The following is a 17,505-nucleotide window of genomic DNA, read 5'->3' as shown; positions in this document are numbered from 1 at the left end:
GGATGTCTTTCCTTCCAGGACAGACAGCCTGACTTAATAGATAGGTGTTATCATTTGGTCCTGGATATAGAAAGCTTAGACAACCATGCTGTACAAAGAGGTCACAATTACAGTTCTCATTTATTAAGCACCCACTGGGATATGCATCTCTGCACAGGAAGCATTCAAAAAGAAAGTCCCTGCATGTACTAAGGAAAAAGGTAGCCAGTCTTAAACCCATGAATAGTACATTCATTGGCTGGTTATATGTCAACTTGACACAAGCTACAGTCATCAGAGAGGAAGGCGCCTCAACTGAGAAAAATGTCTCTATAATATCCAGCTATAAGGCACTTCATTAGAGATTGATGGGGGAGGGCCCAGCCCACTGTGGCTGGTTCCCTCCCTTGGCTGGTGGTCCTGGGTTCTATAAGAAATCAGGCGGAGCAAGTCAGTAAGCAGCGCCCCTCCACGGCCTCTGTTTGAGTTTCTGTCCTGACTTCCTTCAATGATGAACAGTGCTGTGGAAGTGTAAGCTGAATAAACCCTTTCCTCACATCTTGCTTCTTGGTCATGGTGTTTTGACACAGCAATGGAAACCCTGACTAAGACAGTAGTAGTCTAATGGGGATCTGGGACTGCCTAACTTTTTTACAGAGTTTTTCATGAATGTTAAATAAGCCTTTTCCTTAGGAAGTGTAGTGCTTAGCTTCTTGGGATTCTCCAAGGCTCCAGAAAAGGAGCCCTGTATGTGGACATTCCGGTTTCCATTCTTAGTTGTTTTGGAAACAAGTTCTGCTATGTCTCCCAAGCTGGCTTCAACCTTTCAGTCCTCCTCCCTCCCCTTCCAGAGTATTATATAGGCATGCTCCACCACTCCTGGTTTATGAAATGCTTGGGATGGAACCCCGAGCTTCCTGCATGCTAAGCAAGCACTCTCCCAGCTGAGTTACAGTCCCTGCCCAGTCTTTATGTCAACAGCTCCATTATTCAGTCTCAGGACCACCTGAATCAGAATTACTTGGCATACTTATTTAGTAGCAGGTTCTTGGCCCCCACCCAAAAATCGTGAGTCAGTATTTCAGGGGTGGGGTGTGGGATGTTTTATTTTCTTCCTGGCTCCTCGGCTGATTTTATTACATAGCTAAATGTGAGAATCATTGTTCTAAGTACCCATCTTTGTGGCAAAGGACTTATAAAATAAGGACTTGGCATTACAGTTGGGATAAGGAAGTTTGGAACTGACCCCTGTGTCCTCTCCTTAGGAGAGAACCCTAGATGTATGCTGATTTGTCATTGGGGAGGGTTGGAAATCCCACTGGGATGTGCTCCCCCACTCCTGTATAAGACACTCATTAAGCTGGAATGTTCAGAGGAGGACAAGCCAGCCAGCCAAAGACACAGGTGTGGTTTTGGTCCAAGAATCTAAGACTGAGTTAATCCTTCCCTGTGGGTTACACCCCGAATCCACCAGCTCCTATTTCTCCCCCAGACAAACCAGTCCCAGGATCTTGTCTGAACTGCACAAAACTGACATGTCTGGCTCTCCTTCCTCTCCTGCTGGGCCTATTAGACATCTCCCCTGTAGACAAAGCTGGGGCAGAAGCAGCATCTGAAGGCCTCGGTGTCAGCCTGCCCCTCCCCCACCAGGCTTCATTCCTCCTCCATCTTCTCCCGCACCTCTGCAGGCAGACCCTTGTAAAGGGTGTCCTCGACCAGCAGCCCTGACTTCTTCAGCCCCTTGCAGTCACCGAGTTCTTCTGGCAGAGCCTCCAACCGGTTACCCTTGAGCTCCAGACGGCTGAGGGTCCGGAGGGCGGCCACACGAGGGGAAAGCTGAGTTAGGTGGTTGTAGCCCAAGAGCAGTGTCCGCAGCTTCTGGCAGAAGAACAGTTCATCAGGCAGGCTCTCTAGTGCATTGTAGGAGAGAGCTAGATGCTGGAGGCTCTGGAGGAGGCCCAACTCAGGTGGCAGGGAACGAAGCCCATTGTGGGACACGTCCAGCAGGCGGAGGCCGAAGCATTGGCCAAGCTGCGGGGGAAGAGTCTCGAGCTTGTTGTGACTGAGGTAGAGCTGCTCCAGGCCACGGAGCTTCCTCACGTGCTCCGGAACATAGGCTATCTGGTTGTGCCACAGCCTGAGAGTGACCAGCTTCCGACAGTGCTGGAAGCTGAGGATTTCCTCAATGGACCTAAGGTGGTTGTCCTTGAGGTCAAGTTCCTGCAGAGCCCCCAGGCTAAAGATTGCATGGGGGATACGTTCCAGCCCACAGGCCACCAGCTCCAGCTCCCGTAACACCGCCAGCTTCTTGAGGCTGTTGAGGGCAAGCAGGCGAGCTCCATCATTGTGCAGGCTGAGTCGCTGAAGGTGTCCAGCCACGTCAGTCACGCTGGCTGGCACCTTCCCTGCGTTGCTACGCAGAGACAGTACTTTGAGCTGCTTAAGCTCCCGGAGGCTCTCAAGGGTGGCAGCCCGAGCCATCTCTGGGGGAAAGAGTCCTTCCAGGTGCAGTTCCTCCAAGCCTCGAAGCCCAAACACCCAGAGGGGCACCTCTCGGAGCTCTTCAAATTTGACATAGATCACCTTCAGGCGATCCCGCAGGAAGATCTGTGAAGAGAAGGGCAGCCTGGCTGGCGAGTGAAGCAAGCTGAGCTCCTGAAGGTTCACAAGCTGGGAAAGCCCCGGGGGAAAGGAGATGTCACAGATGGCTTCAAGTCTGAGTGCTTCCAGCTCACTGAGCTCGAAGACGGTGTCAGGCAGTCCAGGGAGCATGCAGAGGGCCAGCTCCAGCCGGCCGCGCGTGTTGCGCTGCAGCTTCTGCTTCAACTTCTCAGGTGTCCACTCGTGGTTGAGGTTGAGCTGCTTCAGGCGGCTTTCGCTGACTTCAGAGAGGAAGACGGCAAACCGCTTAGAATAGAGGGAGTCATACTGGTCGATGAGGTGGAGCATGAAGGCAAAGTCGTTCTTGACATCTGGGATGTCATTCATGCCTGTCTCCTCACGCACAGAACGGAAGGAGTATTCTTTGAGGGGCCTGTGGAAGAGCCAGTAGAGCGTATACAGGCAGGTGATGCCATACACACACACGAAGGAGATGTAGCAGAAGGCCAGCTTCGAGAAGAGGTGGGCCTTGGTGTGGTTGCAGCAGAAACTGGCGTATCCTGTGACCTCTGAGGTCTCCACCCTGCAGGCCACCAGAAAGCTTATCTTCTCCACATAGACCAGGTTGTAAACCAGGATGGCAAAAAACTTACACACTTTGAGCACTGTCTGCCGGATATACATAGAGTAGAGGATGTCACCCTCTTCTACATGCACACGAAACTTCTTGACCTTCTCAAACAGGGCCTTAGCTTGTTCGCCCTCCTTCTTGTCCAGCAGGGTGACCACTGGAGGCTCGGTCACCACCTTTTCAGGCTCGACTAGCACTTTCTCCTTCTCACCTTCACCTGCCTTTCCCGATCCTGCCCCTGTTGCGGTTACTGTGGTCACCATGGCCCGTCCAGCAGCTGGGCCCTTGTGGTTCTCTCCAGATACCTCAGACAAGGCCCGAGTGGTCCATGGGGAATCAAAACACTTGCCCAGGATGGAGATGAAGTGTTCAATCTTGGAGCTGGTGCCGGGGAATTTGAACCAAAAGCTGGTACAGACCATGAAGATGAGCGTATGAATGACCACCAGGTAGGGGAAGTACTTGGCATACCAGTGAAGGGCGGTCTCATAGCAGAGCTGGTTAATAAAGCTATACTGTTGGAGATCTAGGTTGTTTTTGAGGCCACTCAGCTCTCGGAGGCCCCCCATCTGCTCAGAGACCCCTTGAGGCAACAGCTGCTGGCAAGGAGCCTCTGATAAGTTCTCTCGAGGTTCATGGCTGGGCAGGCAGATGATCTTGTCCTGTGTCACCTGGGGATAGGCAATAAGTGAGAGACAATGAGGGAACTGGGGAACTGTACAGAAGAGAACCAGGCTGAGGAGGAGACCCTGATCCTAGACTGCTGTCAGCTGTTTAAATGTGGAAGAGCTGTTAAACGTCAGCATCTGTCTTCATCTGAAAAGAATATGGGTGTGTGTGGGGGGAGGGATGTGGCTAAGTTGGTAGAGTGCCTGCCTAGCACGCACCAGTTTTGATTCTCGCCAACGCATAAACTGGCCTCGGTGACACATACCTACAATCCTAGCACACAGGAGATGGGAGCAGGAGAATGAGGAGTTTAAGGTCATTCTTGGCTTCATAGTAAGTTCAAGGTCAGCCTAGGATATAAGACACTCTGTCTCAAAAGAAAAAAGAGTGTGAGGGTGTATGTGTGTTGAACTATAGTCCCACAAAAAGAAACTAAATCCTAACCCCTAGTCCCTGTGACCTCATTTGGAAGTAGGGTCTTTGCAGAGGTAATCATAGTGAGGCTATGATGAGTCCTATAGGACTCGATCCTTCCAGAAAGGAGACATTTAGGGTGGAAATACACCTCAGTTGGTAGAGTGTTTGCCTAGCATGATGAAGCCCTGGAGTCCCACCCCAACACTGTATAAACTGAGTGTTATGTGCACATATGTAATACGGTACTTGGGAAGTGGATGCAAGAGGATCAGGAGTTCATCTATCTTTTTTTTTTTAAGTTGTGAAGCCAGACATGGTGGTGCACACTTTTAATCCTAGCACTCAGAAGGCAGAAGCAGGCGAATCTCTGTGTTCGAGGCCAGCCTGGCCTAGACGGTGAGTTACAGAACAGCCAGAGCTACACAGAGACTCTGTCTCAAAAAAAACCAAATAAATAAATTTAAAAAAGATTTAAAGTTCTATCAATAACAAAATTCCATCTATATGAAAAGGAGGGCTGGAGAGATGGCTCAGCGGTTAAGAGCGCTACCTGCTCTTCCTGAGGTCCTGAGTTCAATTCCCAGCAACCACATGGTGGCTCACAACCATCTGTAATGAGATCTGGTGCCCTCTTCTGGCCTGCAGACAGAACACTGTATACATAGTAAATATTTAAAAAAAAGAAAAAGAAAGAAAGAAAGAAAAGGAAGTTGGGCTGGCTATACTAGTCTACAGTCTGAGTTATTGGGGAAACTGAGGCCTGGGCTACAGAGTGGGCACAACTTCAGAAGACACTGGTCAAAGAGAGGAGGTGGCCAGGATTCAGCTCTGGTCGAGTTCCAGCCCAGATCCCCCAGGGAGGGGCTGAGAGTTAGGATCTGCAGCAGGAACCTTGTGTAGCATTGGAAGCCTTGTTCTGTCCCCATTGCCACAAGAAAGAAAAGAGTGTGTCAGTGGGGGAAACACCCTAATATTACTGTAGACTTTAATAACTCTGCTTGTGGATGGAGACAGGGACAGTAAGGGTCAGGAGTGGTCTGTGTGTGAGCTTCGGCACTGGCTCCCTCTTGTTTGACTTTCCTTTCTTTTTTTTTTTTTTTTTCCAGAGCTGAGGACCGAACCCAGGGCCTTGCACTTGCTAGGCAAGCTCTACCACTGAGCTAAATCCCCAACCCCTTCTTTTATTTTATTACTGATTTTTTTTTAATTGAACCTAGATCCCAAGTCATGTTCTGTGCTAGGAATCCAGAAGTATACCACCACACCTGACCTTAATTTTAATTTTGAGAGATAGTCTTGCTAAGATGTCTAGGCTGACCTCAAATTTGTCATCCTCCTGTCCCGGCCTACAGAGGAACTAGGGTTATAGGCACTCAACAAGATGCCCAGGCTCTCTCTCCCTCTTCTTGGGTGACTTAAAGGCTTCCGGACTTCAAGTACAAGGCCTACCCCTTTAGAGATCACTCTTTACTTGAAGGGTGCAGTTGAGGACACTTTCCCATCTCATCATCATAGCAGGACCTTACCCATCTGTATGGTGCAGTTAAGACACCCCAATCATAAGCACTGCCATGGTAAAACCATGCTCCCTTATGGTCCTGCCCTTCACCTGGAGGGTGCAGCTCAGGACCCCAGTCAGGAGCACAGCCACAGTGAAGTCCAGCGCCTTCATGGCAGAAGGGGCTAGAGAGTGGTTAAGAACACTTGAACCCAGAAAAAAAAAATAAATAAAAAACAGCAGCCGGCAGTGGTGGTGACACATGCCTTTAATCCCAGCACTCAGGAGGCAGAGCCAGGTGATCTCTGTGAGTCTGAGGTCAGCCTGGTCTACAGAGCGAGTTCCAGGATAGCCAGGACTACACAGAGAAACCCTGTCTCAAAAAAACCAAAAACAACCCAAAAAGACGTCTCATCCATAACTCTAGTTCCAAGGATCCTAATACACACTCTTCTGACCTCCCCAGGTACCAAGCATACATGTGGCACACGCACATACATGCAGGTAAACACTCATACACATAAAAGAAAATACATTTTTTAAAAAAGACCCTCGTGAGGAGCATTGCCAAGGTGTGGCGCCACTCCTTCACATCCTTACCACTCTCTGGCCTCACCCCTCACCTGGAAAGAGCAACCCAAGACCCCAGTCATTAGCATGGCCACGAATATGGCCAAAGTGAAACCCAGACCCTTCAAACCCTTCCCCTGTCTGCTCTGACTCTGTCTAGAGAGCTCATGCCACAGCGCAGCCCTGCCTCTTCACGTCTCACCCCTTGTCAAGAAGGCACGTCCTCAAAGTCTGACCCTAAGGGCTGCCAGCCGTGGGGCTCTGCCCTTCCTGTCTCACTCCTCACCTGAAGGGTGCACCCGAAGACCCCGATCATGAGCATGGCCACAGTAAGGTACTCGGCCAGCACATCCCACCAGGGCTTCAGCACCTTGAATGCAGGCTGCTGTTCTGTGAACTGCTTGAACTCCGCCACTGGGATCATCCTGCCTAGAGGAGTCGGGAGACAAGAGGGGTTGAGACATCACGGTGAGAGCAGGGTATGCCTGTTAGGAAAGCCCAGAGAGAGCAGACAGGCCAGTGCTCCCAGTACACTCAGCTCTGCCAGAACTTTCGAGAATCTATGAACTTTATGGTTCTCCTCTTGGCCGGGGGCTTGCTGCTTCCTTCAGAACTCACTCCTCCCCAGGCTCGTAGCTTTTCCTGCTCCCCAGAGCCCCCACTTATCCTGCTCTGCCTGTCCTCTGAGAACTCATGAGAGTAAAAACACAGGGCAGCTGCTCCAGCCTCCTCCTGGAGCCACCGCCTCTGAAGGAGGAAGCCTGTGACATTCATTCTGTATGCTTTTCTCTCTATCTGCCCTCTCACCTCCACCCTACCACCAGAGTGTCCCCGGGCTTAAGACTTCCGGGGTGTGCCCCCTGACAGGGGTGCTCTGGGCACCACCTCCAATCCCCAACCGGAAAAGCAGGCTGGGGAAAAGCAAGCTGGAGCGTGGCTGTGCTCTAGTTAAGGGCCTGGAGGGTTAGGGAGTGGCCAGGCTGCAGGCTACTGAGCCCTGGAGGCATGTGCCAAGACACCTGAGTGTTCAGATAGGGACTAGAGCCCAGAATCTGAGGTAGAAAGAAGAAACCTGGGCCCCGAGAGGAGGAATGTGTTGGAATGTCTGAAGCATGAGGATTCCTAAACTGGAAAACTCTCAGGGTGACACCTATGGCTGGAGCCTGGCACAGGGCTGGGCTGCCAGGCTCCAGGGCTGCCAGCCCACTCTGTCTGTCCCTGGTTTCCTTTTCTACTAAGGTATCATTATTGCAAAGGCCAGGCCTAAGTCACACGGGGGTGTAGGATGCAAGCTAGGACATCACTCTTCCAGGAAGTCAGCTACTTGCTCAGGGCAGAGGCGAAGCGAAAAGTGAGGGTCTCTGGGCAGCCCACCCCCTGTCAGCACAGCATCCAAGCTTTTTGTGAGTGTGTGTGTGTGTGTGTGTGTGTGTGTACATGTGCCATGGTGTGGGTATGGAGGTCAGAGAAGAACTGCGAGAGTCAGTTCTCTCCTTCCATCATGTGGGTCTTTGGGTGGAACCCAGATCATCCCACTTGGTAACAAGTGCCTTCACCCTGAGCTATAAGGCCGGCCTCGTCTATCCTTTATCTTAAACAAGTTCCTGGGAAGCTAGGTATGGCAGCCGACACTGTAATCCTAGCACTCGGGAAGCTGTAACGTAAATGAGTTTGGGGCCAGCATTTACGTTACAGAGAGAGACCCTGCCTCAATGCAACAAAACAAGAGCAGGCAGGCGGACGGCTCAGTAGATAAAGTGCTGGTCATGCAGCCATGAGGACATGAGTTTGAACCCAGCACCCATGGAAAAGCCAGAGTGGTGCATGGCTCACTGGTCAGCTAGCCTAGTCCAGTTGGCCAGCCTCGGGTTCAACTCAAACTCTGTCTACAAAAAGATAGAGAGTGACGAAGGAAGACACATGACCGAAGGTGCCGCCACACACACACAAACACTCACACACACGCACACGCACACTCGGAGAGATGGGGGACAGAGAGAGAAAGAGAGAGGGAAACAAAATCAACAGCTTCCCAGGAGCCCTTTGTACCGATTACTCGTGGCTCTGGCCGAAAATGGGGTGTCTGTGCCACCAGGGAACTGTTCTGATGCGCCCACGCCTCCTTTTTCTGTCCGTCTCTCCCAGTGGTTTGTAGTGGGTGAAGTCAAGGCAGGGAGGTTCAGAGCCTATTCATTAGGCTGAGACAGGTCACAACCAGACCTCGTTACCACTCTGGGGTATTTATCTCTATAGTAGGAGGGTCTGTAGGAAAGGGGTCAGGCATTAAGTCTTCCTATACAAGAGAGACAAGACAGGGCCCCCAGTTCATCCCAAATCAGATACATGCAAGGAGCTGACCAGAGAACAAGATCCTTTATATGACAGTTGGTCCTGTATGCTCACCAAACACTCCCCTGTCCTAAGAAAAAAAGCTTTAAAGAAACAGTCTCAGGCTGGGGAGATGGCTTAGTTGATAAGAGCACTTGTCTGACAAGTACAGTTCTCTGGATTCGGTCTCTAGCACCACTAGGCATAATGGCACACTCCTGTAATCTCAGCACTTGGGGGTCTGAGGCAGGAGGATCAGAGTTCAAAGTTATCCTCAGCTACACAGGGCACTTAAGGCAGCCTGGCTACATGAAACCATGTTGCAAAAAGACTTTTTTTTTTTTTTTTGCCCCTTTAGCCTGGGGCTGTAGCTCAGTGTTGAGTGTTTGCAAGAGAGTCTCCAGTACTGAAGGGAAAAAAAAAAAAATCCCCATTTCCATTATTTGATAGAAATGATGACCCAGAGGGGAGAGAGAGAAGGCTCAGCAGTTAAGAGCACACACTGCTCTTGTAGAGGACCAGAGTTCAATTCCCAGCATCCACACTGGGTGGCTCACAACCACTTGTAACTCCAGCTCTAGAGTCTCCAGCCACCCAACATCCTATTCCGGCCTCTTTGAATACGTAATGCACAACAATCTCTGCCATACACACAACACAACACACAAATAAAAATAAAATCTGAAAAGAAAATGGACTCAGAGCACCTCACTGAGATCTAGGGGTGACATCTGAAGCAAGGACAGTAATGCCCACATTGGGTTCCTGTCACCAGGGCAGCCGTGGTGGATCCTTCTGAGGCTCTGCTCAAGGCATGCTGCACACGCAAAAGCAGGGACCAACTCCCTCTCCACCTTCCATGATCCATCTCACAAGGGTCCAAGTTCCCCAGCGCTGCCAACCCACTCTCACAAGTCACAGGCCAGACAACAGGAGCCCTCTGCTCAGCTCCCAGGAACAAGACATACACACAGTGGAGACAGACATACACACAATCAGAGGGAGACACAGGGATTATCATTGTCTGGCCCCGTGACTCAAACTCAACCTTCCAGAACCTGCCATTAAATTCCAGCAGGCAGATACAAGGCTGGCCCCTTTCCCTGTGTCTGAACAGAGCTGGTGGGAGGGTTAGAAGGAGCGACTCACAGAACTGAGGGGCGTGTAGAGAAAAACAGCAAGGGGGGCTGTATGAAAGAATACCTCTCACTGCTCTCACTGCTGCTTGGTTTTGTTTTTAAGAGTTTTTATTTTAGATTGTGTATGCATGTGTGTGCAGGTGTATGTGTGTGTGCAGGTGTTGTGTGTGTGCAGGTGTATGTGTGTGTGCAGGTGTATGTGTGTGTGCAGGTGTATGCGTGTGTGTGTGTGTGTGTGCCCAGTGGTTGACGTTAGGTGTCTTCTGCCGCTCTCCAACTTATTTATTAGTGTGTTGTGTGTGTGTGTGTGTGTGTGTGTGTGTGTGTGTGTGTGTGTGTAGATCAAGCAACAACTTTGTGGCATCAATTCTCCCCTGTCTTTATGTGGGCTCTGGATATCAAAGTCAGATGCTTAGGCTTGCTAAGCTACTTTACTGACCCTCATATTTTTTTTTTTTTTTTTGACAAGGTTTCTCACTGACATCGGAGGTTTGGCATTTTAGCTGGACTGGCTAGTCATGGAGCCCTGGAATCCACTGAAGTTACCATGTGTTCCACAGTGTCCTGCTTCTATGTGGGTACTGGAGATCCGAACTCAGGTCCTCGTGCCTTCACAGCAAGCACTTTACCCCTGAGCCACCCCAGCCCTCTCCCTTTCCTCACTTTTTCACTTTTTTTTTTTTTTTGAGACAAAGTCTTGCTGTGTAGCCCAGGCTAGCCTTGTGCTGGCTGTGTAACACAAGATGAACCCAAAATTTCAATTCCCCCTTCCTCAGAAGTGTGCCACCATGTCCAGCCTAATGCTGAATTTTATCTCAATTTTGGAAACATAAGTGTAGGGGCCTTTGTCTTGGAGGACGAACATACCTCCTAAAGATTTCACTGTTACAAGTATCATTTGAGACTGCCAGGCCCTCTCCTCTTGGAGGGCACCTGCTCTGTTCCATCCAATGAGAGCACCCCAGTGGCTCGGCCAGTAAAGAGCTTGCTGCACACGTTTGAGGACCAAAGGGATATTCCCAGCATCCATGTGGAGTGGACAGGGCAGGCTAGGTCCATAACCCCAGCACAGTGGGGGGAAATAGGTGGATCCCTGAGGAGCCAAAAACCAGGAACTTCAGGCTTAGTGAGAAATGTCTCAGAAAATAAAGTGGAGAAACCATTGAGGAGGACATCCCAAGTCATTCTTTGATCTCTACCCACACCCACACCCCAGAGGCCAGGCTTGGGAGGATCATGCAAACTCCTCCCTGCATCCAGGCCCTGCTTCTGCTGCCTAAGTGAAAAGTAGAGGATGCTCCCAAGCCCGGGCAGCCTCCCCAGCTGCACGCCATATGCTAAGGGGCCAGGAAGAACAGCAAAGAGTTCTTTAACCCAGGAGCACAAAGTCAGAACTAGGGATGTGGTTTAGTCGGTAGAGTGCTGGCTCAGGTCCTGGGTTCGATTCCCAGTGCCACATAAAGCCCGGAACGGTGGCACACATGCCTGTATCCTTTAGGACAGAGGCAGGAGGACAGCTGCCTAGAGAGCTTGTCAGAGTCAAGCCTGCATTTTACGACCTTGTCTCAAACCAACAAACAAGACAAACCCCAAACCCAAACAGCAGGGCTGCTGAGATGGCTCACTGGGTTCGGGCCCCTGCTGCCACGCCAGAAGACCTGAGTTTATCTCAGGGCTCCATCAGGCGGAAGGAGAGAACCAACTGTGACACTAGTCCTCTGATCTCCATGACAGTGCCATGGCATGTGTGCACACACACATACATACAAAATAAATAAAAAGTAAACAATGTAAACACATAAAAACCCCAGAAAGTTCAAAGTTCAATTCCTATTCTTTTTACAAGGGAGTTACTGAGGTAAAAAAAAAAAAAAAAAAAAAAAAAAAAAGTCACCCCTAGTGGCAAGTCTTGGGGGGGGGGGGCGGGGAGAAGCTATGGACTCCTAGGCTAGCAGTTTCCCAAGCCTGTTTTGCTGGGACTTGGAAGGGGTTTTGGAATCTTGAAGTGTAAGAACCTTAGGGAGCAGGTTGGTGAGATCGGGGTTCTGCACTTTTGAGGGCGCTCACTGAGACAAGCTTTCTGTCTTTCTCAGCTACCTTCACCACCCCTGCTGGGGCAGGCTGTGTAAATCAAGGCTCTCCAAGTCGTTGCCTGCCTGTTGGTCTCCCTTCCTTCGCTTGTCCCGGACTGCCTGGTTCCCAGGACAGGGGCTCCTGGGAGCCAGGCTGAGGGTTAGGGCACCCCTCTCCCATTGCCAGCCCCAGTTCCCAATGTGTGTGGGGGTTGCGCTCGCTCGGGCCACGGGGCCACCCACACCTGAGCGATCCTCCCCTGGGCCATTCCCTGGTTCCAGGTTGATCTCCACCCGTGGGACAAAAGCCCCCCGATCCCAGCTACTTACTCACCGCTCAGGGATGAAACTCTGGGGCCCAACTCGTAGATCCCAGGGAATGGATCGACTGGGACTCCCGCAGAGTTCCCAGGCGGGCCGGAGAGGGTGAGTCAGGGCGGGCCGGGCCGGGAGCCCGGGAGCCGCCCGGCCCCGCCCCGCCCCCGGGATGGCTCGGCCCCGCCTCGCTGAAGTCGCTCCCAGGTCGACCCCACTCCACGCCACGCGATCGCGAGCAAGGCGAGAGATTCCCTAGAGAGAGGGTCTCTAGAAGTCTGCAGTAGAAGTCTGCAGCCCCACTAACTCCTGGCCGTGGGGCAAACTGGTATCCTGCAGATGCGCCATCTGGGCAGGTGTCTTCTGGGAAGCATTTCCTTCAACTCCTAAGCATCCCCACCTGGTGCCCAAACTCAGTCGAGGCCGGGTACCACAGACTTCTGGCCAGGGACGACCAAGAGCAGAGGACTATCCCTATTCCAGTGCTGGCCTGCCGTCAGGAGTTGCTCCCAACCACAGGAAGCCAGCCCAGTGTGGGTGCTAGCCTGACTGTCTCTGCTCAGGCTTGTGGCCCACCCTGAAGGCTGAAGGGTTGGGGTAGGGACAAACTCTTGCCTCAGCCTGGGGTGTGCCTGATGGTAGACATGGGTGTGCAGGGCCGGAGGGGTCAGGGAGGAGGGCTAGGGGCTGGGACTACTTCCTCCCCCCCCATCTCTCCTCCTCAGACTACCCCAGATAGGTGAGGATGACCTTGAGTTTCTGATCCTCCTGCCTCCAGCATCTGAGTCTCCACCACCTGAGAGGATTAGAGGAGGGTTTGCAGGCTGAGGATTACAGGCCTGTGTCATCATAACACAGGTTTATGTAGTGCTGGGGATGGACTCTAGATGCTAGACACTCACCAGATGAGCTAAATCTTCAGCTTCTGAGAGCTGTTTAAAAAGCAAAACAGACAACCAAACCAAACAAAAAACTCCTCCTGCCTCATCACTACCACGACTACATAGGTCTCACTACCAGCTAAGGGAGGTTTGACTGTACTCTCGGTGTGAAAATGCCTTCTCAATGGGAAATCTCCCACTTAGACTAACAAGGAGAGTGAACATGCCCTCCACCCAACACACACACACACACACACACACACACACACACACACACACACACCCCTGCAGGAACATGCACACACAGAAAAAAAGAATTTGGGAGCTGGAGAGAGGGCACAGCAGTTAAGAGTGTGTACTGCTCTTGCAGGGGACGTCCTGGCACCCATGTCTGGTGACTCACACCACCTGTAATTCTGGGGGACTTGACACCTTTCTCTGGCCTCTGTGGGTGCCTGCATTCACGTGCACATGCCCACTCACAGACACTCGTGCACATATATACTTAAAAATGAAAGAAATCGGGAGGAGGAGGCAGGTCCACATTGCTGTGGGGTATCCACCACAGAAGATTACAGAAGCTGACAGGCAAGGCTAGTACATTTAGAGACTTTCCCAGAACTATGGACTTTGATGGACTAGGCATTTGTTTTCATTTTGGCTGGTGGTGTGGTCTATGTGTTGAGTTTTTTTGGCCTGAATGGTACATCCATCATGAAGTCAGTTGTGCTAGGTAGGGTCTGGGGACCAGTTATACACATAGAGTTCCAGGACAGCCAGGGCTACATAGTGAGACCCATATTTTCCCCAGAACAGAGACTGAAAACCAATTGAATCCTTTAAGCCCAGAGTACTTGTTCAGGAAGCCCAAGAACAAACCTTTCTGTGTTTCGAAGGCTTTCCTTCCCCCTTTCCCTCCTCCTCTCTTTCATTTCTTCCTGGCACTCAACATCAGACCTAAAGCCTTCCTTAAGCTGTGCAAGTGTGCTGCCACTGAGCTATGCCCTTCACTGTCCTGTTTTATTGACCTTTGTTTAAAACAGGATGTCACCATACTGTAGCCTAGGATGACCTCAAACTTGCCAAAAATTGTGTGTGTGTGTGTGTGTGTGTGTGTGTGTGTGTGTGTGTGTGTTTTGTTTTGTTTTTGAGACAGGATCTTTATTTCTATGTAACCCCTGCTGGTATTCTTCTGCCTTAGTCTCTCTGGTACTTGGATGGCAAGAATATGCTACTAAACTTGTCCCTTCCCCTTTTTTGAGACAGGATTTCACTATAGAGCTCTGGCTGGTCTGGAACTCTCCATGTGGACTAGGCTAGTCATGGTGCGGATGGAATCCAGGCGACAAGCACAAGCCAGCCTTGAATTCTCTGTGTAGCTAAGGATGAGCATGAACTCCTGGATCTTTTGCCCCCAACTCTCCAGGGCTGGAGTTACAGGTGTGTGTGACCTCCCACCCAGTACATTTGGTGTTGGGATTAAACCCAAAGTTCATGCCAGGCACGCACTCTACAGCTTAGCTACATCCCCTGCTCTGCTGTCTGATTTCTAGATAGACATTAGGCATACAAACAAGCCTGGAATGCTGGCGTAGCCTGTAGTCCCAGTACTAAAGAGACTCAGATAAGAAGAGCATAAATTTGAGGCCAGCCTGGGCAATGAACTGAGACTCTCAAAAAATACAAAACAATACTGAGGAGGCAGCTCAGCTGACAGAGTACCTGCCACTCAAGCATGAAGACCTGGGTTGGGATCCCGAGCACCCATGTCCAGGGGGGCCGACATAGGAGGCTCCCTGGAGCTTGCTGGCCAGATACCCACCCTACCTAAGTGGATGTGCTCCAGGTTCATGACAGAGTCTGATTAAAAAATAAATAAATAAATAATAAGGTGGAGGAGGCTGGAGAAATGGCTTAGAAGTTAAAAGCACATACTGTTCTTGCAGAGGCCCTGAGTTTAATTCTCACCGCCCACACTAGACAGCTCATGACTTCCTGTTACTTCAGCACCAGAGAATCATGATATCCTCTTCTGGCTTTGCAGGTACTGCACTCCACCCAAACACAAACACAAAATTAAAAAAAAACTAAGGGACTGGAGAGATAGCCCAGTGGTTAAGAGCACCGTCTACTCTTCCAAAGGATTAGTGTTCAATTCCTAGCACCCAAGTGGTGGCTCATGACTGTATGTAACTCCAGTCACAGGGGATCTGGTGCCCTCTTCTGGCCTCCATGGGCACTGCACACATGTGGTGCACACACATCAAACATCCAAACACATAAAGATAAAGATAAAGAGCAATCAGGGATGACACAATGTTAACCTCTGACACACACATGCACATGCACACATGTGAACCCACCCATAACATACACAACAAAACAAAACAGCAACAACAAAAACCTGAACACTTAGCTGGGCATCATGGCACCTGCCTCTATCCCAGCACTCAGGAGACTTAGTTGGGAGGATCTGTATGAGTTTGAGGCCAATCTGGTGAGATCCCATTTAAAAGAATTAAAATAAAAAGCAAACAAAAATCAGAACACTTACTAGGATTTTTTATTTAAATAATCCTATAAAAACACATGAGCCAAAAAGGAACAAGTTAGTATAAAATACGTTCTGCAGAGATAAGAAGTCAGGACAAAGCAGGAGCCAGTGAAAAAGGTTTTCTGAGTTCTTCATAGAGTTGGAAACATCTTAGAAAGATGCCTCTCCTTGTCTCTCTCAGAGATTCCCTGGGGCCCTGGTCCCCAGGGTGTGTGCATGTGTGTGTGCGTGTGTGCGTATGTGTGTGTGTGACTTGGCATCAAGGACCTTTCCCCTCTGAGCCATCTCGAAAGCCCTTCTTTTTATTACTTTTGTTTGTTTGGTTGGTTTTTGAGATAAGGTTTGTGATGATATTTTGTTTGTGCTTTCACAAATAAAGCTTTCCTGGAGATTAGAGTGCAGAGCTAGCCACTAGAGGCCAGGCAGTGGTGGCACGCACCTTTAATCTCAGCACTTGGGAGGAGGAAACAGGAAGTGGTATGGCTGGGCAGAGAGAGGAAGTGATAAGGCAGGGTGGAGACAGGAGCTTGGGCCTTTCTGGCTGAGGATTTGGTAGAGGTAAGAAGTCTCTCTAGTGGCTGGCTCCTTTACTGATCTTTTAGCATTTACCCTGATATCTGGCTCCAGGTTTTTACTATTAAGACCAATTAGAATTCATACTACATCTGGTGTCCAACTTTTGGGGCATGAAAAAGCCAGAGCTGCACAAGGCCGGAGTCACTACACCGCTGGCTGAGTTTCTGTTGCAGCCTATCTGCAGCAAACTCCATAGGCTTTTGGGCTCCAAAAACTGCAGGAGTTATCCATTTTCCCACGTTCCCCCATGCAGATGGCTGGCTCTTTGGCTTCTTTTCTCCCAGTGGGTTGTGGGCTCTCCTTTGACCCGCTCCTCAGGCTGTTACTACACTAGGTAACTGCATTGAAACCAGATTGGGCTTCTACTGTTCTACGCAGAAACAGTCAGCCTCACATTTGAATCAGCAGCAGCAGCAGATTTGGTGAGACAATTGGACATTCCTAAAGGGAAGAATTAGTTAAAAGGGAGAGTTCCCCCCCACACGCACATTAAAAAATGGGAAATAGCTGGGCAGTGGTGGCACACACCTTTAATCCCAGCACTCGGGACGCAGAGGCAGGTGGATCTCTGTGATTTCGAGGCCAGCCTAGTCTACAGAGAGAGACCCAGGACAGGCACCAAAACTACACAGAGAAACCCTGTCTTGAAAAAACAAGCAAAAAAAAGGGAATCATTATTATGATGGAGAGGGTTAGGTATCTGTATGATAATATGCTGGACGGTTTGAAAGTGGAGCAATTAAATAAGAGGATAATTAATTTAGATGGAATTTATGTAATGTCAATTATAAATATTATTTATTTGATAATTTTTGTTTTATCATTAAAAAGTTGGTTAATATGAGTGCCAAGATAAAAGTTTTGGAAAAACTTATTAAAGCAGATTATAGAGGAAAAAACAGAAAACAAAAAACAAAACAGATCATAGAGATATTCAAACCCAGTCAGAGGAATTTAAATGAGAACCAATCTTAGCATTGCATTATAAAGTTACAGCCTAAGAGGAACAGCCTAAGGTTTTCAAACAAGCAGCCTTAATTTTTTCTGGTAACCTTACAAGAACTGCCAAATGATAGATGTCCTCAAGGCTGTGTAAAAGCTGAATGGACTCCCGTGCAAATGTTAGATTTGAGGAGATTCAAGGAAGCAGTAGTCTCGTATGACATACATTCACCTTTTGTAAAGCAGTTGTTAAACTCATGGTAAATTCATAATAGAATTATCCCTCAAGACTGGAGAGATTTGGTTACAGCAGTCTTGGAGCCTGGTCCTCAA

At 49.7% G+C, this 17,505-nt stretch overlaps 1 protein-coding gene across 3 annotated transcripts; it reads right to left on the bottom strand.

The window, feature by feature from the left end:
- Positions 1-520: 520 nt before the first annotated feature.
- On the bottom strand, positions 521-12,321 carry Lrrc8e (leucine rich repeat containing 8 VRAC subunit E). Of its 3 annotated transcripts, none has more exons than XM_037198423.1 (3): positions 12,239-12,315; positions 6,652-6,794; positions 521-3,882 (listed from the first exon to the last, which is right to left on the bottom strand). In XM_037198423.1, the coding sequence occupies exons 2-3, from the start codon at positions 6,787-6,789 to the stop codon at positions 1,633-1,635; spliced, it is 2,388 nt and encodes a 795-aa protein (XP_037054318.1). In that variant the 5' UTR covers positions 6,790-6,794; positions 12,239-12,315; the 3' UTR covers positions 521-1,632. The 3 variants fall into 3 exon arrangements, with proteins under 3 accessions (XP_037054318.1, XP_028716549.1, XP_037054319.1); XM_028860716.2 differs by having other exon boundaries at positions 6,652-6,790; positions 12,239-12,314; XM_037198424.1 differs by lacking the exon at positions 6,652-6,794 and having other exon boundaries at positions 12,239-12,321.
- Between the last annotated feature and the right edge of the window lie 5,184 nt (positions 12,322-17,505).

Source organism: Peromyscus leucopus, chromosome 23 (assembly GCF_004664715.2).
Source record: "Peromyscus leucopus breed LL Stock chromosome 23, UCI_PerLeu_2.1, whole genome shotgun sequence".
NCBI classification, from domain to species: Eukaryota; Metazoa; Chordata; class Mammalia; order Rodentia; family Cricetidae; genus Peromyscus; species Peromyscus leucopus.
The sequence above is the reverse complement of the archived record's forward strand: the minus strand, read 5'-3'. Positions and strand labels throughout refer to the sequence as shown.

What these genes read in the sequence shown, in the direction of transcription:
- Lrrc8e (XM_037198423.1), bottom strand. Translation starts at nt 6,789, where the DNA reads ATGATCCCAGTGGCGGAGTTCAAGCAGTTCACAGAACAGCAGCCTGCA. An exon ending in TCTTCGGGTGCACCCTTCAG is followed by an intron (nt 3,883 to 6,651) that starts GTGAGGAGTGAG and finishes GCCTATCCCCAG; the next exon opens with GTGACACAGGACAAGATCAT.